Source organism: Grammomys surdaster, unplaced genomic scaffold, assembly GCF_004785775.1.
Source record: "Grammomys surdaster isolate TR1022 unplaced genomic scaffold, NIH_TR_1.0 125750, whole genome shotgun sequence".
In the NCBI taxonomy this organism is placed as follows: Eukaryota; Metazoa; Chordata; class Mammalia; order Rodentia; family Muridae; genus Grammomys; species Grammomys surdaster.
The window spans coordinates 2,702,829-2,728,520 of record NW_021620582.1 but is presented as its reverse complement, the minus strand read 5'-3'; the positions used below and the strand labels follow the sequence as shown (position 1 = coordinate 2,728,520).

Sequence of the window (25,692 nt, the reverse complement as noted above, 5' to 3'; positions counted from 1 at the left end):
GAAGGAAGGAAGGAAGGAAGGAAGGAAGGAAGGAAGGAAGGAAGGAAAGAAAGAAATATGTTAAGCCCCTTTCTCAGTGATCTTTGTGGGGTAGGGGGTACTAATAATTACATAGAAGAGGAGGGAGGAGATGCGGCTGAGGATGGAGGAGGTGGGGGCGGAGCGTCGGTCCGCAAATAAACGCCGCAGCCGAAAGGGAAGCACATTCGCGAGCGCAGCAGCCACCCTGCCTGTCACAGATGGAGGGATCTGCGGCGTGAGCACCGAGCTCAGAGCGGACAAGGGCGAGAAGGGGCGACCGCAGCAGGTGGAAACCTGATCCAGAGCCGGCGAGCAAGAAGAAAGTACCTGAGCACCGCTCCTCCTCCGCCCCCTCAGCTAACGAGAACTACTTTTACCCTCGTCGTAAAAAGACTTAAGAGACGGTGGAGGCGATCTGTTTCTTTAGGAGTGCTGCAGGGAAATTCTGACCAGAGCAAGCCGCCGCCCCGTACACCGAGCAGAGTGATATTGGGCTTCTGAGGATAAACGCTTTCCGGAGAATTCCAGCTGGAGTCGCTGGTACAGTTCTATTTCTGTATTTAGATATATATGTTCTTTGCCTTTCATTTTAAAAAAAAAAAAAAAAAACACGGCCCTTGTCTGTTAGCAGTGACACGTGTGACTCTCTCTCATTTGCTGTCACTTTTAGAAGGTAAGAGCGCTCGCTTATTTCTGAAAAGGGCGTTCTAATTGGAAACTCTGTTTTTCCACGTATCTATACATTTACACACACGAGCGTTTAGAAGGAGACTGCTCCTTTTAGCTTTTGGTGGTCGGAACCCTACGGAGAAAGATGGAAAAGGGAACCCGACAGCGAAACAACACCGCGAAGAACCACCCGGGTCGCGGATCTAACAGCAGCGCTGAGGCCGAGGCTAGCTCGGGAGGGGGCGGAGTAGCCCTGAAGAAAGAGATCGGATTGGTCAGCGCCTGTGGTATCATTGTAGGTGAGTCCAGGTCCTTTGCGGGCCCCCGGCACCATCCCACCCCCTCTCCAGGGGTCCTCCGCGGGACTTTAACCCCGCCAAAGCCTCTAAAGCAGCTTTACTTTGTCTGTGACTTGTGTTGTCCACCTGCACCGGTCAAGTCAGAGCTATGAAAGTGATGTCTGTCATACATCGCTTCGGCCAAGCCAGGCTGAGCCGGTCTCTCCTTAGAATAGAACAAACAAGAGTCAGGAACTATGCTGGCTCTGTGTCCCAAGTATTGCCTGGGAATTTATTAGAAGTGTAACAAATTCTTCCCAGCTTGTCACTAGGCAGTTCTGATCCAGCAGATCCTAATTCAGGCTGACACATGGATTTTTAACTAGCTGTTATGCAGCCACCCTCTGCAGGCTGTGAACCTGCTTTTGAAGCAGATTTAGTGTTCTGTTGTCTTATGTTATGAAGCACTGTGGTGTGTGATACCACAAATAGCAAAAACAGTAGTAAAAATGCTTCATAATCATGGTTCTTTTAGGCTGATCCATCCCATGAGGCTCTTGTGAAACAGATGTGACAGCTGAGTTGTCTCAGATGAGGAAAATATGGAAGGGAGAACCAGCTGACTTGACTATGTTCCCTAAACAGAATTTTCAGTTTCTCTGGTTGCCTAGTGGAGACCACCTGTCTGTTAACACCCACAGAAGACCCTGTGAGGTTCTTAGAGGGAACTGGCAGTGAGTAGATAGAGGGGTACAAGAGGAATTCATGGTGAAATGTGTGCTCTGACTTGGAAGCTCTTCAGGAGAGGAGCTGGGTGATCCAGAGAGAGCCAGTATGTCTCCCTTCCCAAGAGCACTTGTGCAGGGCTCCGGCTTCCAGAGACAACTCTCTTGCCTACATACTACTCTTGTCTTTGTAAGGAAGTCCTGCAGGTGGATGCTGGGCCGTGGCTCATCACTGCCTTCTCTCAAAAAGGGGGCTTTGGTCTGCTCTCTTTGGCAGAGGGCTTCTTCCCAGGGAAAGCACCACGAGACTCTCAGCCTCAGATGAGTCTCTGTGCTCTCTCTCTTTGGAGTTCCTTGGTGAAGGTGTACTGTTTCTTGCTGCCCATAAACTAGTTTCTGTCAATGGGACAGTGTTCTGTGAACAGCTCAGGGACATTTGGCACCAAAGCAAGAGTGACACTGGAGAACATCGTTGAAGTCAAATAAAATCAGTACAGCATTCAGATAATCCTCTTCACCTTTCCACCCCAACTTCAGTGACCATGTTCTTTCCAATCCCTTTTCAAAACGGAATGTTATCTAATTACACCAAATATTTACAGTTATAAAGAAACAATGTGCCGGGCAGTGGTGGCGCATGCCTTTAATCCCAGCACTTGAGAGGCAGAGGCTGGCAGATTACTGCGTTCGAGGTCAGCCTGGTCTACTGAGTGAGTTCCAGGACAGCCAGGGCTACACAGAGAAACCCTGTCTTGAAAAACCAAAAAACCAAAAAACCAAAAAAAACCCCAAAAAACCAAAAAACCAAAAAAAAAAAAAAAAACCAATGTTGTGAGGGAACAGATCCACAAAACAGTAGTCACGATCTGAAGCTCATATTATCTGGTCTTATTATATATTTTTAAATTCAATGCAACCTGTAGAACACATGCCAGTTTAATATCTATAGATAGACCAGAGTCTGTTATGTCTTTCATCAATTTGACTGATAGAATTAGCATCCCCTACCCCACCTTGGGGAAGTATCTGATTCATACACAGATGTGCACATATACACACCCACAAACACACACACATACATATATACACACATATACACATATTCATACACACACTCACATACATACACTCACACATACACACATACATATTCATATACACATACACACATACACACTCTCACACATACTCATATATGCACACACTCTCACATACACACACACTCACACACACACTCTCACACACACACTCTCACACACACACTCTCACACACACTCAAACCTTTTCTTCCAGACTCTGCTTTGCTCACCCATCCCCCAATCCATGTGGGTTTTCATGGATAGATATATTCTCCTATATACTAAGGATTTGGGTTTTTTTTTAAAGTATTCATTATAAGTCTATGAAGAAATGAGAATGTTCAGACATAATAAGTACAGTTCCAGGGTAAATGTCACTACTGATCTGTCCACAGCCTCATGGGCAACACCAGCAAGAGAGAGAAAGAGCTCCTCGTGGTGACATCACAGCAAGAATGACAAATCTGGCAGGATACACTGGGTGGTTTTAGGGAAATCAGGATATTTTTGCAGAGTGTTAGAATCATGTTACATTCACTTCAGATGAGCTGAGAAAGAACTTTCTTTGTAAGGATGACGTGGAGAAAATCTTTTCTACTTTCCTTCCTACATGACCATGAAGATGACAAAGTGAAGAGACGGTGCCCTGCCCTCTTCTGAGGGGTTCTAAGTGGGTGATGACAAGACCAAATGCAAACTTTCCATTCTATGTAGAGTCCGGTGATCTGGTGCTCTTTATTAACACTGTAGAATAAAGGTAATTAAAGTCATTTGAAAAGACACAGGAAGGGCTGGGGAGATGGCTCAGTGGTTAAGAGCACTTGTTCTTTTTCCAGAGGACCCTGGTTCGGTTCCCAGCACCCACTGGTGGCTTACAACTGTCTATAACTCTAGTTCCAGGATATCTGACCCCTCCCCCCCATAATGAATGTAGGCAAAGCTTATACACATAAAAATAAATAAACCTAAAAAAGCTTTAAAAAATAAAAGTACATACTATCCTTGCAGAGGACTCAAGTCTTTTCCCACCTTGGGCACCTCAATGGGCATCTCATAACCACCTCTGACCCCAGTTCTAAGAGATTCAACATCCTCTTCTGGCATCCCAGGGTACCAGGCATGCATGTAGTGGACATATATTAATCATGCAGTCATCCACATAAAATAAGTCTTTTATAGAAATGAAACAACTAATTCAAATGAATCAGATTCTGTATGGGAAAGTAGCATTTGCCCTGGATCTATGTGTTTCATGCCCTGCTGGTTTAAAGGGATAAGTTAAAATATGTTTCATATAAGCTCATAACATTTTATCCACAGCCATCATAGGTGGTTAGAAGTAAAGATGACAATTATTATGGGAATGTAAGCTGGACCAATGAACTCATGCTCTAAAGTTATCTATGGCTGGATCAGGATGCTAAGATCCATGTGTATCAAACAGGGACCACTGACAATTAACAATGTGGTTTGGTTGGCAGCAGCTGGGGTCAAGATAAGGGAACAGTGGGAGGCAGGAAAGGAGAGAGAGCGTCAGCAACAACCAGTTGTAAGAGGCCTTTTGGGGGATGTGGGGGAAGATGGAGTAGTGAAGATAATTCTTAGAGGTATTGATAATTCTTAAGAATTTTGACACAGTTGTTGTTTCCTTGAGCAACAGTTTTGACTTAGAGGTGCAGCTTGGCTGTAAACCATATGCTTAGTGTGTTCCCAGACTCTGGAGTCAGTTGGAAGAAGGACAGGAGGGAGGGAGGGAGACAGATTTCATGTAATGGCTTAGCCTGTGTTCCCAGTACTTGGGAAGCTGAGGTAGGATCATTGAGAGTTTGAGGCGCAGCTACAAAGTGAAGGCCAGACAGCAGGGGAGGAGGGGAGAGAACAAATTTGTCCTACACATCTCTGAGTCCTCAGTGCATCCTGGCACCTAGTATGGAACTGTCACTCCTACGATTGTTGACAATTGACTCAGGTAAAGGAAAGGAAACGCCAGGGCTGTCTCAGTGGTAGAGCATTTGCCTAGTGTACAGTGGGCCCTAGCTTCAATCGCCAGTCCCCCCAACCAGAAAGCATTTCTCTAAACCAGACACAGTAGCAGCTGACAGCAATCTCAGCCCTCCAGAGGTTAAGGCAAAAGAATCTTGAGTTTAAGGGTGATCTAGCTACACAATAAGAGTCTATCTCAAAAAAGTGAGCAGTAAGCATTTATCTAAGACTTTTGGGAGCCTAGCTTGGAAAATTGTTATGATAGGGTTAATTGGATCAACCTGGATAAATGTTATTTTTTTCAAATTTTCTTGTTGTTGGTAGTGGTGGTTCTAGAGACTCAGTAATGACAAGATTTCTTGCAGTGAGCCACACATGCTCCCTCCTGTTTTAACAGTACCCTGGCCTGAACTACCAGGCTTCAGGTACACGGCTGGTCAAGGAGCACTCTTAGAGGCAGATGAATTGTGAAGGTAAACTCTCCCTAAACCCCAAAAGGTGTGAGAACAGAAATCCTCATTCACCGATGATACCAAAGTTCCCGTTGATAGCTGCCATTATTAAATAAATGTTCTGTGCCAGGCACTCATTATCTCTTCGTCCCTCACAGTAATCTCGACGTGCCCAGCACATATTATCTTTTTCCTACAGATAAGGGAATGGAGGTTCTGAGGAATAAGCAGTTTGCCAAAGGTCATACAATTAAAATTTTTGGAGCTAAGTCTTTAGCATTATTATCTACTCTATGTATCTACATGTTACTCTGTGTGTCTGTGTGTGTGTGTTTGTGTGTATGTGTGTATGTGTTTGTGTGTATATGTGTGTATGTTTGTACATGTGTATGTATGTGTGTTTGTGTATGCATGTTTGTGTGTTTGTGTGTATGTGTGTACTACTCATGTGTGTGCAGGTTGGGAACAACTTGAGGAAGTCGATTCTCTCTCATTCCACTCTGAACCCTGGGGACTGAACTCAGGTTTGGTGACAAGCACAGGTCACACACAGATACATCTCGCCATCCCTATTTCTATGAATTATACACTAAATGGGCATTTCCTTGGAAATCTTAGCAGCAGTCCTTACTTTACTAGATGAAGCAATCACTACTGTGTTCCTACTAGGGACGGTTCTAGTGCGACGGGGAGCTGGGTGACAGCTGAGGTTGGACAGAGGGAAGCAACTAGCACAGTCACAGAACACTGAGGTACTCAGTCTGAAGAGGCTGACCAGCACAGGCCATGCTCTCCTTAGCTGCTTTGTAAACTAGAGCTTTCTAGCCATGTGAGAGACAGATCTACAGAGTTTCTGAATAGAAGTCTAGGTAGCTTATACCAGTATTCATGTACTTAGCTGGAAGTGCTGGAAGTTAGGCTTAAAATCAAAGAAGCCAGCAACAGAGCATAAAGAAAGGTGCGCTTGTAATGTTTCCAGTGCAGGGTATGCTCTTCAGCAGTACCGGATTCTGTCTGCCTCGCTGACTCAACACAATGTAAAAAACAGGCTTTCTTTTTTTTCTTTTCCTTTTTTATCCACAGGTTCTTAGGATGCAGCTGAGACTATCTTTAAATTTGCCATCTAGCTCAGGCTGATCTAACTCAGACAATCCTTCTGCCATAGCCTCCCAAGTCCTGGGCTTATAGGCATGTGCTACCAAACCAGCTGGTGCTTGTTTGCTTATTTGCTTGCTTATTTGTGTTTGATGGTAGCGGGAAGGTTGTTTCATATTGATTGGTTGGTTGATTTGTTTTATATATTTTTGATTATGTATATCTGTGTGTATGTGTCCATATGAGTACCAATGCCTGCAGAGCCAGAACAGGGCATCAGACACACCCCCATCCCTGGAGCTGGAGTCATAGGCAGTTTTGGGCCACCCAACATAGATGCTAGGAACGGAATCCTAGTCCTTTGAAAGAATATTATGCACTTACTAACCACTGAGCCATTGCTCCAGCCTCTTCTTTGTTGGTGGGGGGCAAAGTTCTGCTATTTATGTCTAGCTGACTTAGACCTCACTAGTGGCCTTAAATTTTAGGCATGTGCCAAACATGCCAAGAATTTGTTGAGACAGTGTCTCATTCTAAGGGAGGATGGCCTGTAATTCTCTATGTAACCCAGGCTGGCCTCAAACTAGTGGCAGGCCTACTTTTTTAGCCTCCCAAGTGCTGGGACTACGGTTGCAAAGCACACATCTGAGGTTTGTTTGTTTGTTTGTTTGCTTGCTTGCTTGCTTTTGAGGCAGGATCTTGTTATGTAGTGCAGGCTGGCCTAGAGTTCAGTTTCCTTTCTCAGCCTGCTTAAGGCTGGGATGAAACTCATGTGCCACCACATCTAGCTAGAGCAAAATAGAATTTATTGAGCATTTACTAAATGTCAATTTTTGTACAATAAGGTCTCTGCAGATATTATCTAATTTAGTCCTGTCAACAATCTTATGGATGTATATAGTACAGCTATTTTAAGTACGGGAAAATCAAGTCATGGAGCTAGTAGCTAATTTACTGAGGCCCGTACAGCTGGTAACTGGATGGTCTAAGTCCATAGCCTTTGCTAATAGCAATACAGAGACAGGGAGGAGAGCTGGTCCATGTTCAAGTGGTAGTGGAGTTGGTCTTGGAGGAAGGTACCACTAGGAATGGGATATGGAGACACCATGAGTGTGTAACATTACAAACTTTTTCCAAAAATGGGGCCAGACTCACACCTGTGATCTCAATTCTTGTAAGGCCAGAACAGGGTATCCCAGATTCAAGGCCGGTAGAGTACATCTGTGAAACAGGACAGGTGTGTGTGTGTGTGTGTGTGTGTGTGTGTGTGTGTGCACGTGCGCATGAGTGTGTGCACACACACGGGCACTTGCTGAGTGGGGGGATGCAGTAGACAGGTATGTATGTGTTTGCACAATTAATTTCAGGTCTAGAGATTCCAGACCTTTTTGGACTACACTTCTCTAGAAGATTCTACATCTTAGCCTCTAACATCACGCACGAATTGCCTGATCCCAGAACGGTTTGCTGCATGTGACCTAGAGGGAGGGAGTCTGAAACTGTGTTCATGAGTTTCATGTTCCACTTTTAAAAAGCCATGGGAATATTAGGAGCTGGTTCATTCAGGATGAAAATATATTAAAACTCCCATTGTTTTCAAAGGGAATCTGGGACCGAAGCCAGAAGCTCAAAAACATTTCAAAACAAACACATCTTAGTGAGAGGGAAAGGTATAGCTGACAATATAAAAATAAGGATCTGTACTGTTCAGTGTGTGCTTACCGCTTCCCAGACACATAGTGTCTGGTAGGAACTTCAGACATTCCTGCACAACTGGTACCAGTGTAGAAGTAAAACTTTCAAGTAGGCAAATAACCAGCTGACAGCAGAGATCCATTCCCACCTGAGTCCTTGAGCACAACACACGTGCTCCCCAGCACAGCTTCGTACCGGTGGCTGGGACCAGGCATCCTGTTGCAAGCTTCCTGCCTCCAGGAACGAGAGAGCTCAAGGGCAATCTGTTTGAACTTGCAACTCTCTGACTCAAATATGTTCCCTCAAAGGACAGAGCTATGCAGAAAGAGTGACCGGCAGGAAATACTTAGTCTAGGAAAGAGAATCAGTTCCCAGGAAAAATTTTAAGAAGTACCTAAGCCAGGATTGATGGCGCACACTTGTAATGCCAGCACTTGGGAGTAGAAGCAGGAGGATTGCTACACTTCAAAGCCAGCCTGGTTCACATCTAGAGTAAATTTCAGAGCAGTCAGGACTGTTTAGCAAAACCCTGTGTCTATATTTAAAAAAAAAAAAAATCACTGGCAGTGGTGTCGCACGCCTTTAATCCCAGCACTTGGGAGGCAGGGGCAGGTGGATTTCTGAGTTCGAGGCCAGCCTGGTCTACAGAGTGAGTTCCAGGACAGCCAGAGATACACAGAGAAACCCTGTCTCAAAAAACCAAAAAATAAAAAATAAATAAATAAATAAATAAAAAAGAAAATCTAAGTAGCAGACTCAGCCCATTTCATTTCAGCATTAGTGACAGAAAAGAAGCAAAACAGAACAAAACAAAAACAAAAAGCAAACAAACAAACAAACAAAACAAAAAACCTGCTGTGAGCAAGGCAAATGGCCAGTTCAGGGAGGGGCCATCACACAGAGACCTGCTCTGAGTTAAATCATTCAATTTATTGAAGTGGAGTGGAGGTATGGGATTTAGGATTGGGCCCCTCGAGTTGCCAGGCTACCGAGGGAGAGCTAAGCCAGGAGTCTGCTCCCAACCCGGAAAAAAAAAAAAAAAGAAAAAGAAAAAAGCTTCAGGAATTTCTGTTGTTGTTTTTTATGTTTTCTTGTTGTTACTGAGGGATGACGGACAAGAGCTCAAAATGAAGCCAGGAGCAAGCTGTTCCAGGAAAAGATTCTGATCTACAGAAAACAAGGACCATTCCGGAGCTCGGGGAGGGGAGGTTAGGGGGTATGGGGTGTCAGAAACTGCTCCTGCTGAATTTCCCCACAATTCCAGGCCTTGAACCCAGGACCTGCTCTGCCTTAGGCAAGTGCTCTCCCACTGAGCTGTATCCACTGGCTCCTTTCTCTAATTTTTAATTCCCTGCTGAGCGTAGGGAGCAAGAAGAGCCAGGCTCTTTTGGCCTCCCAGAACGTGCCAACAGAGAACTGTCCTCACCACACCCATCTCCCTGGACACCTGGGAATGGCAACATGCAGGCATGGATGGGGGCCGCTCGGCGTTTTAACATTGATTGAACATATTAGGCCTTGTGCAGAGCACGGGTGAATTTCATTTCTAAGAAGCAAAATAATCCCACAAGTCTATTCTGAGCTGTGCTATTTATGGAACAAATGAAGTTCGCGTTGAAAAGCTTTATCGATCACCTCGTCCCTCATCCTTTGTCATGCTCACAGGTTCTCTCATTGGCTTGCTTTAAATATCCTCCGCATCGGTGGTGACGTCACTGCTGGGGCGTCGGTTTCATCGTGTGCCTGAAGACGTAGCAGATCTCAGGCTGAGCTGCACACTGTCCAAGCCAGGGCTGCAGTTCTCATGTGTGTTTCTCGTCTGTATGCCTTGAAAGGTGCTGGCTTACACACGGGTGGAGGGCATCAGCCCTTCAGCTGCTCCTTTAGAGTACAGCTCGAGGGGTAGGTTAGCACGAAGTAAAACAGGAACTTCAGGCTGCTTTAAGGAGGCATTTAGGAGCCAATGAGGTGATACATACTTGTAATCCAAGCACCTGGGAGGCTGGGCAGCAAGATTGCCACAGTGTGAGGCCAGCCTGGACTATATATAGCAAGATCCTGTCTCAAAATTATTTTTTTTTTTTGTCTGAAAGCTTTAAAAGTATTTGGTCCTCGGACCTGGGAATAAAAGACTTAACATTAAAAATGTCATGATTTGGATGGATATATTGTAGAGATCAAAGAATCTTAAAGATACAGCAGAAAAGGGCAGGCGTGCAGATAGTCTTGAGTTTGCAAATGCTTTCCTGTGCATGATCTGTGTGTGTGTGTGTGTGTGTGTGTGTGTGTGTTTCCATGTGGACACATGCATTCATGAGTGCGACTGTGGGTACATGCCTGCCACAATACTTGTGTGGTGGTCAGAGGACAACCTTGGACATCAATCTTTACTTCTTATCTTCCTTGAGAGCATTTCTCTGTTGTTTGACACTGGGTTACCAGGCTAGCTGGCCCTTCATACTCCTGAGGATTTCCTTCTCTTCTCCACCTCCACCTTCCATCTCAGGTAGAAGCACCCAGATTATTGCAGATATGTGGCTTTACAGAGGTTCTGTAGATTCAAACTCAGGTCTTCATGGTTTAGTGGCAAGTGTTTTACTCACCAAGCCATCTCTTCCACCCCTGATGCACAATCTTTGTAACCTTTTTGTATGCCTGGGCGGTGGGGGCCATGAAACAGGGCCTGGCATATTCCTGATATAAGCCTGGCATAGTGGAGGATTCTTGGAGAGCTCTGACACAAACCTGTGCTCTGGTCTGTGCTCAGCAGAAGGCTCTCCTCTCTCTTTGGCCTCATCTTCTCCTACCCTGCTTTGGCTCTCACTCCCAAGCCTGTACCCTGTTCACTGATGCTGGTTCAGAGATGTAGGTGTCACCAGTATGGTGATAAGAAGTACTGACCCGTTCTGCTCAGGCATGAGCTGCTTAACAGCCAGCCAGTTGCCTTTTTGCTGTCTTCCTGGTTGGAATGGCTCCCACAGAGGCATGGGTGTCGGCCTCTTTTCTTCATGAAGCTTCTCTTTTGATTTGCTTCTTCTTCCCTTTTCTTTTTTCTTTTTGGTTTTGGTTTTTTGAAACAGGGTTTCTCTGTGTAGCCCTGGCTGTCCTGGAACTCACTCTGTAGACCAGGCTGGCCTCAAACTCAGAAATCCGCCTGCCTCTGCCTCCCAAGTGCTGGGATTAAAGGTGTGCGCCACCACCGCCCGGCTTTCCCTTTTCTTTTTAAAACCACTTTAAAAAAAAAAAAGCCTTATGTATGTAGTATGTATTGCCTACATGGTGCTGAGACTTTAGGACCTGGGTCTTGCAACGGCAAGAACTAGTTGTTGTAACCAGAGTCAGCTCTCCAGCCCCATGCTTCTGGACTGTTTTGTTTTGTTTTGTTTGAGTTTCTCTTTATGCTGTGAAAACTGGCCTGGAACTTGAGATCCTCCTGCTTCAGCATTTCCTGGAGAGCCATCCATTAAAATATATGTTACATATCATATTACATAGTATTATCATGTTACATAGTATTATAATCATGCTAACACGACTTCTGTCCAGACTGATGTGGTCAGCTGTGCTTTCAGATGTGGTCACCTGTATGTCTACATTCAATCCTTTTTGTCTTGAGACAATGTCTTACTATGTAGTCTTGGCTAGACTGGAACTCACTGTGTTGACCAGGCTAGCCTCAAACTCATAGAGGTCCACCTGCCTTTGCCTCTCTAGTGCTGAGATTATAGGTGTGGGCCACCATTCATTCTATTCTTGGGAGTAGAAGTTGAGTCTCACTTTCATATTCCCGTAGGTTTAGCAAATCATATGAGCTTACTGTGTTTGCTGACTAATAGCTGTCAGTCAAAAAAAAAAAAAAAAGTCAACCGGGAATTGAGAACGCTTTGGTAGAGCCCTTGCCCAACATGCACAAAGCCCGATTTGGCCTTCACCACTGGGAAGAAGTTACTTGATTCTACTGATGTGTAGTGGTGTTTCCTGTGATACTAAGTGTGTTAAGAAGTGGAGACAGAGCCGGGCATGGTGGCACACATTTGAGCCTAGCACTCCGGAGCCAGAGGCAGGTGGGTCTCTGTGAGTTCGAGGCCAGCCTGGTCTACAGAGTGAGTTCTGGGACAGCCAGGGCTACATACTGAAACCCTGTCTCAAAGCAAGCAAACAAAAAGAAGTGGAGACAGGAGATGAGAACCTAAGATTATCCTTGGCCACGAATCGAGTTCAAGGCTTCAGTTATGTAAGACTCTGTCTCAAAAAAGAATTGTTAAGATAAGGCTGGCAAGATACCCCAGTGGGTAAAGGCAACTGCTTCTGAGTCTGACAACCTGAATCCCCAATTGCATGTTGGAAGGAAAGATCCAACCCCTGAAATTTGTCCTCTTCATGTCACCATAGAAAATGCACAACTATATACATGCGCACAGAGGAAAAGGTAAACAAATAAATACCGTTTAAAATACTTAAATCATCACAGTAACACATTTTGTTATATTTTTACTCTAACTTTTTAATTTAAAGATTAGTTATTACCATAGATAATATATTTTTGTGTGTAGCTAAGTAAAACAAAACCCAGCTTTGAATCTGAAAGGGACGTTTGGAATTAGTCGACCTTGACATTGGCATTTCAAGGAAGATGAGAGTTTTTCAACCTTGATGTTATTGCCTCTTGGGCCAGATCCTTCTTTGTTATGGGAGGTTTTTGGCCACTGTTGGATTCTTAGCAGTATCCTTGGCCTTGATACTCTAAGTCCCAGGGGTACCCTCACTCCAGTATGAAGGCTAGAAGCATCTCCACACATTACCAGTTGTCCCCTGGAGGTAGGAACAAAATTGTTCCTGGTTGAAACCCACCGAGAAAGATAGAGATGCTGGAGGTAGTGTGTGGGTCCTGGGTAGGAACCGGTCAGGGCTCAGCTCTGTAGCCCCTGAGGCCACAAGGCTTGTCTTTCAGTGACTGGTGGGTGGTGATTCGCTCCATCTATTTCTCTAAAGGACCATGTATGAACAAGTACTTCCCAATTACCTTTCAAAGCAGGCATGTGGAGAGTGGGCGATCAATAAATACTTCTTGAGATGCAATTACCTGCTGCCCGCCCCCCTGCATCATCTAAAATGTATACCTAGACAAGCAGACAAATGAATCAGTAGATGCCTCATGGTCTTGGCTGTACAGTGCTGTTTGGTAGCCAATCCTCCAAAGCCAGTCGGCTGCATTCACCTCTGGCTGGACTCGGTCTCTACTGCTACTAATGCTAGTAATTATCTTTTTCTTTTTTTTTTCTTTCCTCCTCCTCCTCTTCCTCTTCCTCCTCCTCTTCCTCCTTCTTCTAGCATTTCATGCGTTATAGAGTGTCCTACATAGGTGTAAGCTGCCTTGATCCCCACAGCAAAGTAGGTGGGGTAAGAGCCATTACTCCCATTGTAAACATGAAGGAAACGAGTCTCAGAAAAACTGGAGTCTCGTGGCTTATGAGTGATGAGGGCTCCGGCTCCCCTGAGTCTAGTGTCCACTGTAGTAAGGAATCCATCACAGCAGAGTCATGTGATACCATCTGCATCTCTAGTCTGCAGGATATGCAACCAAACAGGGCATGTGTCATCATCTTAGCCCACTTCTCCTACCTCCAAAGAAACTGTTTATGCAGTCCTGGTGGGAAAGTGTGTACAGAAGAAGGGACCTGGGGACCTCACAGTTTGGGGGTAAGAATCAAAGCCTGACCCCAGGCTCCTGCTTTCACACGGTTCCTCAGGTCTGAAGGCATTGATATTCTCCTACTTGCTTGCCCATTGGAGAAGTACAAATCACATTCTCTTCAGCCTTCTCTGCACATGAGGGAGGTGGCCTCTGCCTCTAATACCCAGCAGGAAGCTGTGGCTAGACATGAAGTCTTGCATGAGTAAGGAAAGCCAAGGTCTTTTGGATCTAAGTCTGCTGGGCATTACAAGTCTGTAATTTCTCTCCTTAGGAAATTCTTTGAGGGCTACAGCATTCGAGTGTGAACAAGCCTGAGTGTGAGTAATGCCGGAATAGGGGTCACATGGATGAGGAAGTTAGTGATTACATACAGCAAATGAGCATTTTCTCCGTTCTGGCCATTTGCCTATGAAGACTTGCCCACTGATACAACTTGGCCTCTTTTTTATTGAAATGGTTTACATGGCTTTTCTCTGACAGAACAAGTTTAGCTTAGCCTCATTGTCCAGGCATCCTAAAATCCAGCTTTCACTAAAGACCTAACGATGATTGCAGTGTTAACCAGTGTGGGTGGAAACAGGGTTAAGATCCTGATCTAAGGCACCTTGGCACTATCGGGCAGATGAACATCATGTACATTTTGGTTTGTTTTGGTTTTTGAGACAGGGTTTGCAGGGTTTCTCTGTGTAGCCCTGGCTGTCCCTAGAACTTGCTTTATAGACTAGGCTGGCCCTGAACTCAGAGTTCCATCTGCCCCTGCCTCCTCAGTGCTGGGATTAAAGGGGTGCACCACCAGGCCCAGCATGCATCACATTCCTAAATGACCTTCTAGACCAGTGGTTCTCAACTTGTGGGCTGGGATCTCTCTAGTGGTCCAAGGACTCTTTCCCAGTAGTTGTATCAAGTGTATCAGTGTCTACTGGAAAACACAGGTATTTGCATTATGATTCATAATAGTAGCAAAATTACAGTTATGAAGTAGCACCAAAAATAATTTTATGGTTTGGGGGGTCACCACTACATAAACTGTATTAAAGGGTCACAGCATTAGGAAGGTTGAGAACCACTGCTCTGGACAACAGGTCTAAGAGTCAAACAAGGGGAAAAAAATCACCAGAGACATCAACTTCTTTCCTCTATTTCAAGAGAGACTCCAAGTTTGAAAGGCTTCTTCCTAGTTCTCCTGCCTTACAGCTTCCTTTGGACAACGTACACATTTTAAGGCCTTGGAGCTGCAATGTGTGGTGTTGTTGCCAGAGGAGAAGCCTCGTGGAGTCTGGAGGATATCCTGGGCCTGGAGTCTGAGAACTCGGTCTTTCTCCACCAGACTGAGCTGCTTACACAGCATGTGACTTTGACCAAGTTTCTTTCTCTCTCTGAGCCTCAGCTTTCACAGAAGTAAATAAGAATGACCATGCAGGGAAAACCAGATTATTAGCATTTTTCAGAAAGCAGTTCTGAGAATCAAGGCACTTAGCAGCGTGCTTACAGTCACCACTGCAGATAGGACTGCCCCAAGAGGAGGATGTTGAGTCTGCCCTCCAGCTCTCTACAAGACCACTCCACTCTCACAGCTGCCCAGTGAATCGTGGAAGGATGGAGCATGTATGTGGGAAAGTCTCTTATTTGCACAACAGTCTTGAAGAAGGGATGCAGGACTCCGATCCTGATGCTGCTAAGACAGCCATGATACTCTTGGGAGTCTCGGTTTCTTCAACGGTAAAATGGGGGTAATGATACCCCACTTGTCTCCTCCAAGGAGTAACTGGGCCACAGACCCCCTCAAAGATCAACTAGCACTGTATACCTCATCTCCCAGGGGACCCTGTGCCGTGTGTACTCTGACAGTGTCCCAAAGGCAGCCATCGTACTCACGTAGTGGTTGATCCTTACAGCTGTTTGTCTGCCCAGAACCCTTAGTAGAGTTTGAACTCCTCATCCCTGAGGGGCAGAGCCTTTAACAGCACACTCCACCTTCCTACTGGAACTGCCATTCCCAGCTCCAAGAAATGCCTGGCCATTTCCACATCCATTTTTAGTACCTTAAGACCAAAGTCAACCTTTGTTTTTGTCCTGGCTTTGACTTTTTCTAGCCCTGGAGCTGATTTCATAGGCTGTGTGCCATTACTCTCTTCTTGGATGGCCATGAAATGCCCTTTAGATCACTCTTTTGATAATCCCCAGATAGGCAAGAAATTTACTCGGACTCTAGTGCTCGCATTTCCCAGAGCTTCCTGTCTTCCAAGGAACAGCAGCACATTGTTTGGGCTGGTGACTGCTGGTTGTGTTTTATTTTGGGACAGAGTTGAACGCTGTGGTTCAAACCAAAAACTAGTCTCAGACTCAAGGCAATTCTCCTGCCTCAGCCTACTGAGTGCTGGGATTATATGTGTGAGCCACACTGGCCAGCTTGAAGGGTCATATGACCATGTCCTTGGCCCTAGGTTACTGTGTGACAGTCTTTTAGTCTCCATAAGAGAGCAGGTCATAGAGAGTATATGCAGACAAACATGTCTTCTCCTATGAAAAGACTTCACATGAGCGTATACAGAAGGAAGGGGAGGAAAGAACTGTCCATAAGAGCTGAGCCCTCTTGTCTGCTTCTTCTCCACCTGATATTTATATTTGAGTTTGATATTGAGGAGCTATTTCTGTCCTTGATTTTATTTCTCTATGTATCTCCTGAAGGAAAATGTGTTTGAAAAAAGAATGGGTAGAGTGTGTGTATGTGTGTGTGTGTGTGTGTATGTGTCTGTGTGTGTCTGTGTGTGTCTGTGTGTGTGTGTGTCTGTGTGTGTGTGTCCTGCCTCAGCATCCTGAGTACTTGACATTACAGGTTTTTTTTTTTTTTTAGTTTGAAAACTAATGGCAAGTTTTACATCTGAGAGGAATAGCGGATTACAATGTGAATTCTTTTCTTCCCCTTTACTTCATAACCGTAAGCCTGGCCCTGGATTGCAAATTAGACTTTGGGGCCAGGCATAGTGTTACAAACCTGGATCCAGGCACTCAGAAAGCAGAGATAGCTGGACTGATGTAAGTCCAAGGACAGCCTACTAGTCTGTATATCAAGTTTTAGGCTAGCCAACTAACTCAGTGTTCAACCTCATCTTTAAAAAAAATTTTAATTAAAAAAATTTAAAATAAAATAAAAACTGTTGAATTGGGGCTTGGAACTGAGTATCTTAGAACTGAATTGAGGTGGAGTTCTGGCTGGATTTGGAAGGTGGAACATAGAACTTTATACTTTGAAAGGGTTTTTTTTTAAGATCTATTTTGTTATTTTGTGTGAATTAGTGTTTTGCCTGCATGTACGTATGTGCACCACATGTGTGCCTAGTGCCCTCAAAGATCAGAAGAGGGCTTCTGATTCCCTGGGACTGGAGTTCCAGATGGTTCCAAGTTCCATGTTGGTGCTTGGAATTGAGCCACTGTCTTCTGCAAGAGCAGTAAATGCTCTTAACCACTGACCCTAACTCTCCAGCCCAGACTTAACACTTCTTAATCTCACTGATTCCAAACTACCCAAGAAAGGTGAATTCCTGGAATGTTGACAAACCCATGGGCTGAGGGAAGCTCTCTGGTTTTGCCTTCTCACCTAGATCTGGCTAGTTTCTGCTTCTCCCCTCAGGCATTGAGTAGAGTTGGGAACAGCAGGAGGAAGCCCTCAGAGCACCTGTGGACCTCATTTCCACCCTCAGTATAGAAAAAAAATGAAGCCAGTTTGGGAAGATGTGTGCCAGAGACTGTCCCTACTCTCCTCCTGCCCTGTCCAATGTGTATGACCCAGGAGCCCCTTTCTGTGCTGGCTGTTGACCTCTCTCTGAGAGGACTCCAACCCCTGAGCATGCAGAAATGGATTAGTGGAAAGAACACCAGATTAAGCATCAGGAGACAGCTTTCAAGATCCAATTTTACCCATCAGTAGCTGAGGAATTTAGAGAAAGCCACTTAACCCCAGTCTCTTGGTCAGTAAAGTGGAGAGGAGGAATCCCATTCTTCTCCCTCCTCCCTGAATTCTACAAGGTGATTCTGAGGGTCATATGACACCACAGAGAGGGAGGTCTCAGGAACATAGCGCTGAGGCTTTGCACGTAATGTACTCTCACAAGCTATGTCTAGACAACTGTGACCATTTTATAGGTTTGTTTCATGTTCTCCAACAAGGGTGGGGCTGTTTCGTCCACATAGAAACCAGCTTCCAAGGCTGTTGTCTCCACTCATAAGTGTTTTCTTTTGTCTTAAGTCAGGGTCTCACTGTATAGCCCAGGTTAGCCTGGGGTTCCTGATCCTCCTGCCTCAGCTTCCCAAGTGTTGAGATTCCAAGTACGCATCACTATACCCAGCCCATCATCCCAAGTCATCACAGTGTGTGGCTACAATCTGTCCAAAAGAATTTGCCCTTTGGCTCTTTTTTGAATCGTTTTAGTTGACAGGTGGGTCTAGGAATCTGAGTGCATTTCCAGTCCTATCTTTTTAGCCAATTCTAAGAGCCTGTTTCCTTAGCTAGAACATGTGTGCCCAGTCAGAGTGCCCTGAGATTCAGTATTTGCTCCAACAGTCATTACTGGCTAGCCTCACACAATTCACTTGCTTCCCTGAGACTTGTTTTCCTCTGCTGATGTTATCTGACCCTAGATAACTTTTCTAAGGAGTAAACTAGACTCGTAAGCTCCTTGTCAGTTCTCTGCCCTTTACCCTACTCTAGGGTAAAGTTATTACTGGACACACCTACCTAGAGATCGGGAGACATTTTAGAACCAGATCAGAGAAGAAACCCTAGTGAGAATCATTGCTGGCCACACCCACCTTCTCTAAGACACTTAGGAACCAGACCAGAGATGAAGGAGCTGCACACACCAGCCACCCTGACCTCACTGTGTCTTTGTGCCTTTGTGTAGGGAACATCATCGGCTCTGGAATCTTTGTCTCACCAAAGGGTGTGCTGGAGAATGCCGGCTCTGTGGGCCTTGCTCTCATTGTCTGGATCGTGACGGGTGTCATCACAGCCGTAGGAGCCCTCTGCTATGCTGAGCTAGGTGTCACCATCCCTAAATCTGGAGGTGATTACTCTTATGTCAAGGACATCTTCGGAGGACTGGCTGGGTGAGCAAATTTGGAGGCCTGAATGGTCTAACATGGGTGTCCAACCTTGTGACATACCAATATGACATTGTTGTCTGAAAAATGTACTGTGTTGTACTCATGGCTATCCTGGGAAACATGTGGCCCATGGGTTGGTGCCACTGGTAAAGGAAAAGGAAAAATCTGGGACAGAAAGGTCAGATCCAAGAGGCCCGAGGACAGGAGTTTCTAGTGTCTAGTGTGTCACCACTCAGAATCAGTAGATACTCCAGGTTACAATTCTTATTGCTATATTGAACCTGATGGGTAAGATTCTATAAGCAAAGTAGATGACAACATGGACCACAGAATTCTAGGAAAAGCAATTACAAAAAGCCCTGCTTTGTGATACACAAGAGTGACTTCCTAGAGATGAAACATCCACACTCTTTACATTGCCAGGCATAATGGCCTCCTCCAGAATCAAGCCCTTGAGTTTTCTTGGCTTCCCTAACCCTGACTGAGAAACTCATCCATCACTAAAGAACCAAAAGGTGTGCAAGGCACTTCTCCTGCAAATTCCTATTTGATGCCTTTTCTGGCAATTGCACATGTAGCCACATCCTTAGCATGTTCTTGCTACCAGAATTCTGGGGTTGCATATTTAATTTTTCCACCCTTGGATATAGGGGGCTAAAGTTGCAGAGAAGATTAAAGGAGAAAGGAGAAAGCCCAAACACCAGAACTTGTGTCATTAGGAGGTTGAAATGTATGTAGGTCTTTGCTGTGACACCATGTCACAAGCATTATAGAGGGCTTAGGGTCTCATTTGGGGTAGGGCAAGCCTCTTCAGTATCTCTGAAAACAAAAGGGGAAATGTACCTTTAACCCACTGATGTTTGCTCCTTTGCCCAAGACTTCCCCCCATCCCTGCTCCTTGCCTGGATTTTCTGCTGATGCCTCTGGCTCCCCACCATGCCAGCCAGTGATTTTCCTGTTCTTCCTGCAGGTTCCTGCGCCTATGGATTGCTGTGCTGGTGATCTACCCTACCAACCAAGCTGTCATCGCCCTCACCTTCTCCAACTATGTGCTGCAGCCGCTCTTCCCTACCTGCTTCCCCCCTGAGTCCGGCCTGCGACTCCTGGCAGCCATCTGCTTGTGTAAGTGACATCTGGCCCTCACTTCAACCTCTTTCAGTCTTCCTGGTGACCTTCACGTCTTGCCTTATCTTTTCTTTTCTCCTTTCCCCTACCTCTCGCCTGTAATCCCAGAACTTGGGAGGCAAAGGGTAGAAGGATATTGAGCTGGAGGCCAGCCTAGGCACATAGTAAAATCCTATCACATACAAGCAAGATTCATAAAGAACTCCTTGGAGACGCAGTAGCTTTCAATGCCAGGGTTCTTTACTTTTACACTTTCATCTTTGCTATCTGATTTCTGGTTTGACAAATTCATGAGGAAAGCTAGGCCATGTCATCTCTTCCTAAGATAGATCAGACCAAGAGCCAAGGGCAAGTGACTTCCCTAAGAGGTAGACCCCGTATGGAGTCCAGGGCTTCTGAGTCCCTGATAACCTCATGGCAGGCAGTTGTAGTGACAACTTAGAAATTGCCACCTTACAGACATTTTCAACTGGGTTGGAGGACAGTTTGTCCCTTGTCCATGGCCTAGGTGGGTAATATTTGGAGTTTGTTTGTTTGTTTGTTTGTTTGTTTGTTTGTTTGAGACAGGGTTTCACTATGTAGCCATGGCTTTCCTAGAGTTCAATATGTAGATCAGGCTGGCCTCAGACTGACAGATCTGCCTGCTTCTGCCTCCTGAGTACCAGGATTAAAGGTGTGTGCCACCATGCCTGGCTTGGGTAGCTTGTTTTGTTTTGTTGTTTGCTTTAAGCAGAGGAAAGCCATGTGGACAAGGTTAGGATTTAATTAGCTGCAGTGAAAACTCAGGATGGGAAGATGGCTGTTGGGCGGAATCAGGTGATCCTTGAGAGAGTGGTTCCTCAGGGTGGTCTAGGCGTTCCCAGAAGTGAGCTCCAATAACATTGACCTCCATGGACTGGGCTACTCCGTGTCTTTACTCAAACACTCCTCTAGCACCTGTTTGTGTTAGAGGATGCACTTACAGAGTTGGCTCAGGGCTTCACTTCCCACAGCTTCTGACAGTGTAGGGACCAATCTTGCTGTTCATTTCCAGGTCCAGACATTGTCCTTCTGTCTTGCTGATGTGATGGGGGAGGAAGGACACACCACTCTAGACAATCTCCCGGGACAGGCATCTGAGACCTTAGGAAGAGCATCTTGTTTAGCAGTGGAGGTTGGCCCTGGCCCTGATCTAGACCCCATACCTAGGCAAGGAGAGGCATAAAGCTGAAAGCCTTGTTTGGGGCAGTAGTCACACATGTTTGGGCTCTCCTGTTTACAGGCTCAGAGGTAAAGGAGCGTGTGCCCCAAATTCAGTCTCCTAGCACCCTCAACTCTATCCCACACATTCTGACTGCTTAGTAGAGTTGCTGTCTGCCTCCTTGTGAGATTGGGATCCTAAGTTGTAATGCTGTGTGTGCCTCAGGAGGGTGTTTGTTAGAAGCACGGAGCTTTCTGACCACAGGGTCCTCCTGGAGGGGAGTTAGGGCATATGAGTATATGGGCCCCTTGCCCTTGCTTCATAGCAGGATCTGGAGCTGGGACAGCGTGGGAATGTAGGAAAAGTTGCTGTTTCTGTCATCAGACTCGCTAACGGGAGGAAGAAGGAAGTGCTGGCGGCTGCTGTTTCGGGGTCTTATGCACACAGGCAGCTTCCTCCTTTTTGCTGATGCTGCTAAAGTCTCAGACAAGAGGACTCCTCTGAGCTTCTGCTAGAAATCCAAAGCTCCACAGCTGTGTGGTCCTCCCCTAGGAGAGGAGCCAGGCCACAGTATGCCATTCCTTTACTTTGCACAAAGACGCTGGAGTAGAGAGTCATATGCATGCAAGCACGCACGCACACGCGCACACACAAACACACACACACACACACACCACAGAGTCCAGAATGGTCTCAGCCCTTCACGATGGTAAGAAGACTTCTTCTGCTCCAGAGAAGCAGGCTGTGTACAGTACACCCCATTCCTCCCCACACTGCCTCCTTTTCCTGTTGTCAAAGATCTAATAAAGTCGGTGTGGCCTGTCCTCTGCCTCCTGAGTGGAGCTGCAAGGAAATTGTCTTCATCTGAACAGAGCCTATTTTGTCCTCTGAGAATAGTCATTTTTCACTGTCCTTGAGGTATGTCTCTAGATATTATTCCAGCACAAAAATGTTAAACCCAAATTTATTCCTCCTACTTCCGTTAGAGACTAGCAGAGATGGAGGACAGGTCCCAGATGTTTTGAGTCTGTGCACAGAGGTTCTGTTTTCTGGTTTGTTGGATGTCATTTTGTTTTGAGAGATGGGGGGTCTTGCTGTGTCGCCCAAGTTAGCTTTGAATTTGCTATGTAGCCCTGGCTGACCTCAAACTTGTGGCAATCCTCCTGCCTCGGCTTCTCCGGTGCTGGAATCAGAAGCTCCACCTGTCCTACTAGTACTTTATTTAAAATCCACCTCTACAGCCTTCTTCAAATAGTCTCTCAAGTTAGCCTGTGTTGAAAAGGATTTGTGGATGCTATGCTCCGAACTCTGGCATCTTCGGGGCAGGGAAACTTCTGAAACAAAGTTTTTCTTTTCTTTTGTGTTTTTTGGTTTGGTTTGGTTTGGTTTGGTTTGGTTTGGTTTGATTTGGTTTGGTTCAGTTTGAGTCTCCAGTAGAACAATGAAATGAAACATAAAAAGAGGCACAGTGAACTGACCTCATCTTTGCCCTCATCCTGCCCCTGCATGGTGGTTCTGATATGGTGGACCAATACTCTCACAGTTCTAATTTGATTTTCAAGACAGGGTTTCTCTGTGAAGCCCTGGCTGTCCTGGAACTCTGTAGACCAAGCTGGATTCCAGCTCAGAGATCTGCCTGCCTCTGCTTCCTGAAGACAAGGTTTTTCTATGTAGCCTTGGCTGGCCTGAATGCAATATGTACAACAGGCAATCTTGAAACTCACTGTATTGACCAGGCTGGCCTCATCACCTTGAATGTGTAGCCTTCCCCCCTGTCTTAGGTTCCACATGCTGAGATCACAGGTGTGGAGCATCGCATCTGATCAACTCCACCCTCTGCCTTGTGCCCAAGCCACCCCTGAATTAACTATGTAATCTAGCTTTGATCCTGTCATTCTCCTGCCTCGGGTTCTTGAAGGCAGAGTTCACCTTGGGTGAGGTGCCACGACAGGCAGCTATTATGACTTTTATTCCAGCACTCCTTCGTCTCACCTCTCCCCTATCATCCAGTGCACCCCATCTTCTTAGCAGGTGCCTGGTGAGCCAGCTGTGTCAAATAGTCTCCGTCTACACTGGAGATGGAGGCCGGAAGTCACCCACATTCAACATGCTTTAGGGAGAAGCAGCAGCAGAAGGACACTTACACAGGAAGCTCTGCTTTCCACTGTCTCATTTGGCTGGTGACTGACTGGTTCTACTGACTCATGAGAGGTTTGAAGAAAGGCCACCCTCTGAGCAGCAATCTGTAATGCAGGGTCCAGGAAGGAGAGTGGGCAATCGAGGCAAAGCCCAAGGCTAGTGTTTACTGGGGGAGGGAGGAGAAGAGGTCAGGCCTGGTTCTGTAGCGGGACCAGTTTTGGAAGATCTCTGAAGAGAAATGAAGTTGGGACAAGCCAGATGGGAGTGGAGAGGCAGTGAGAACCTGATGTAACTCGCTTGCCTGCCCAGAGCCTGAAGGGGGTGGGGAGAAGACAAGGGGAAAGAAGGAACTGCAGATTTGGACCTGCTTGTGCAACCAGAGTGCTGTGAGTTATTTTATTATTTAGGTCAAAGCTGATTATTCACTGCTGAGTCAGCAGAATATCCCTGGTCACCAGGCAGTAAAAAAAAAAAAAGAAAAGAAAGCATTTTACATTTTAATTTGATGAAAAGCCTTTCTCTCTGGTCTCCCAAGCAAGCACATTGAGGGGGTGTGGGGAAGGGGGAGTAGACAGGGGATTGGGAAGTGTTAAAACTCAGTTTTGGCATGCCTGCCCTTGTGGTTTGTTTCTTTTGATTATCTCTGGAAGCGAATGGCTGAGTCTCCAGTAGAACAATGAAATAAAAAACAATGAAATAAAACGTAAAAAGAGGCACGGTGTACTGACCTCACCTTTGCCCTCATCCTGCCCCTGCATGGTGGTTCTGATATGGTGGACCAATACTCTCACAGTTCCAATCTGTCTGTTGAGGTATGAGTCAGGCATACAGATGTAGCTGCAGACTGCTGCCTCTCTGGCTTGCCCTTCTGTCATGTGGTCCCATCTTCTCGCTATTACATGACTTTCTAGAGTTAAAGGACAAAATAGAACCCAGAAGCAAGAGCCAACAAAGCAGATCAGTAATTTCAAACCTACTACCCTTATAAAGCAGTGGTTCTCGGCCTTCCTAACACTGCAGCCCTGTAATACAGTTCTTCATGTCCTGGTGACTCCCAGCCATAACATTATTTTCATTGCTCTTTCATAACTGTAAAATTGCTGCTGTTATTAATCTTAATGTAAACATCTGTGTTTTCCAATGGTCTTAGATCTTGTCTTAGATCAGGTCTTTCAGATGTGACCCCCGTGAAAGGGACATTTGACCCTCCTCCCAAAGGGACTGTGACCCACAAGTGGAGAACCACTGCTGTAAAGTCAGACAAGGAAGGCACAAGAACAAGAGAGTAATGACAACTAGCTTCACACCAAATCATTTCAGGTTATTTCTCTGTATTAGGATTAGAGCAGAAGGAATCTGTCATACTGATTGAATGTGACATCTGTCATACTGATTGAATGTGACATCTGTCATACTGATCAAATGTGAAATCTGGAAATTGTGGCCGTTATCTCTCTAATCCTGAGCCTTAGAAGGCCGGGTGAAGTTTGCTGATATCTTGGTAGCACAGATGACTTCATTTTGAGGTTCAGTCTGGTGTGTTGGGGCCCCAGTTGAGGGGCTTAGTGCAAACATGACCTCCTGTAACATTCTGTTATAAACAGATCTGCTGTAATGAGACAGTAGGTGCTGAGTGCAAGGGGTGCCCTTTCACCGTCTCCCATTGTGTCTTGGCCAGAGGTTAGAGATGTGCTGGGGATGAACCTAAGTTCTTAATCGAATGTTAGGCAAGTTTTCTACCTTGGAGACACACCCTAGCCCTCCTCTAAGAATCATGTTTCCCAACTGTTTGACTTCTGCCTCTCTTTCTCTTGGAGACTGGTGTGTATTTAAGATAATCCCTGACTCCATTCATTTCTTTGGGGACTAAAGTCACTGCCCAGCATTTTAAGGACAGTGTTTCACGTAGACTTCTTGTAGATTTCACCCTAAAGAAATTCCTTCTTCCTCATCCGATGGAGGAAGGAGCACATAGCACCCTGTCTGCATAGCAGAAGGGAAAGGCTTCTTATCATGGGCTCCATCTCTCCTCGGAGATTCCTGAGAGATTACTGTTCCAAGGCTGCACATTTCTCCCCATTCCTTGAGCTATCTGGAAGAGAAAGAACTTCAGGCATTTCTTCTAACCCTGGGTCACACTCAGTCCCTGTGCAGAGGCTCCGGCCGCCTGGAGCAGGATGCTGCTCTGTTTTGCAAGTCTCCATGACACAATAGGATTCAGCACCCAAATCCCTTGAGCTTAGCTCCTCTTCTCTTGAGCCTTCATATTCTCTAGACTCAAACGTCTCATCTGAAAACATTAAGCATTGTCAGACACCTGGGTGGCATTTCTCTCTCGTCTTTCTCTTGTCCCAGAAGAGTTCTCAGACCAGTAGGTAATAGCAGAACTTGAAAGATATCTTATACTAGGCAAGGAACAACAACAACAACAACAAACATATATATATATATAT

At 45.7% G+C, this 25,692-nt stretch overlaps 1 protein-coding gene across 1 annotated transcript in view; it reads left to right on the top strand.

Moving 5' to 3' along the window:
* The first annotated feature begins 211 nt into the window (after window positions 1–211).
* The window catches only part of Slc7a8 (solute carrier family 7 member 8), a 58,758-nt gene continuing 33,277 nt past the window's right edge, over window positions 212–25,692 (top strand). The window contains exons 1-3 of the mRNA XM_028788546.1: window positions 212–989; window positions 18,594–18,798; window positions 19,766–19,917. Coding sequence (XP_028644379.1) covers window positions 836–989; window positions 18,594–18,798; window positions 19,766–19,917 — 511 coding nt within the window. The 5' untranslated portion in view covers window positions 212–835. The remainder of the gene's footprint in view (window positions 990–18,593; window positions 18,799–19,765; window positions 19,918–25,692) is intronic.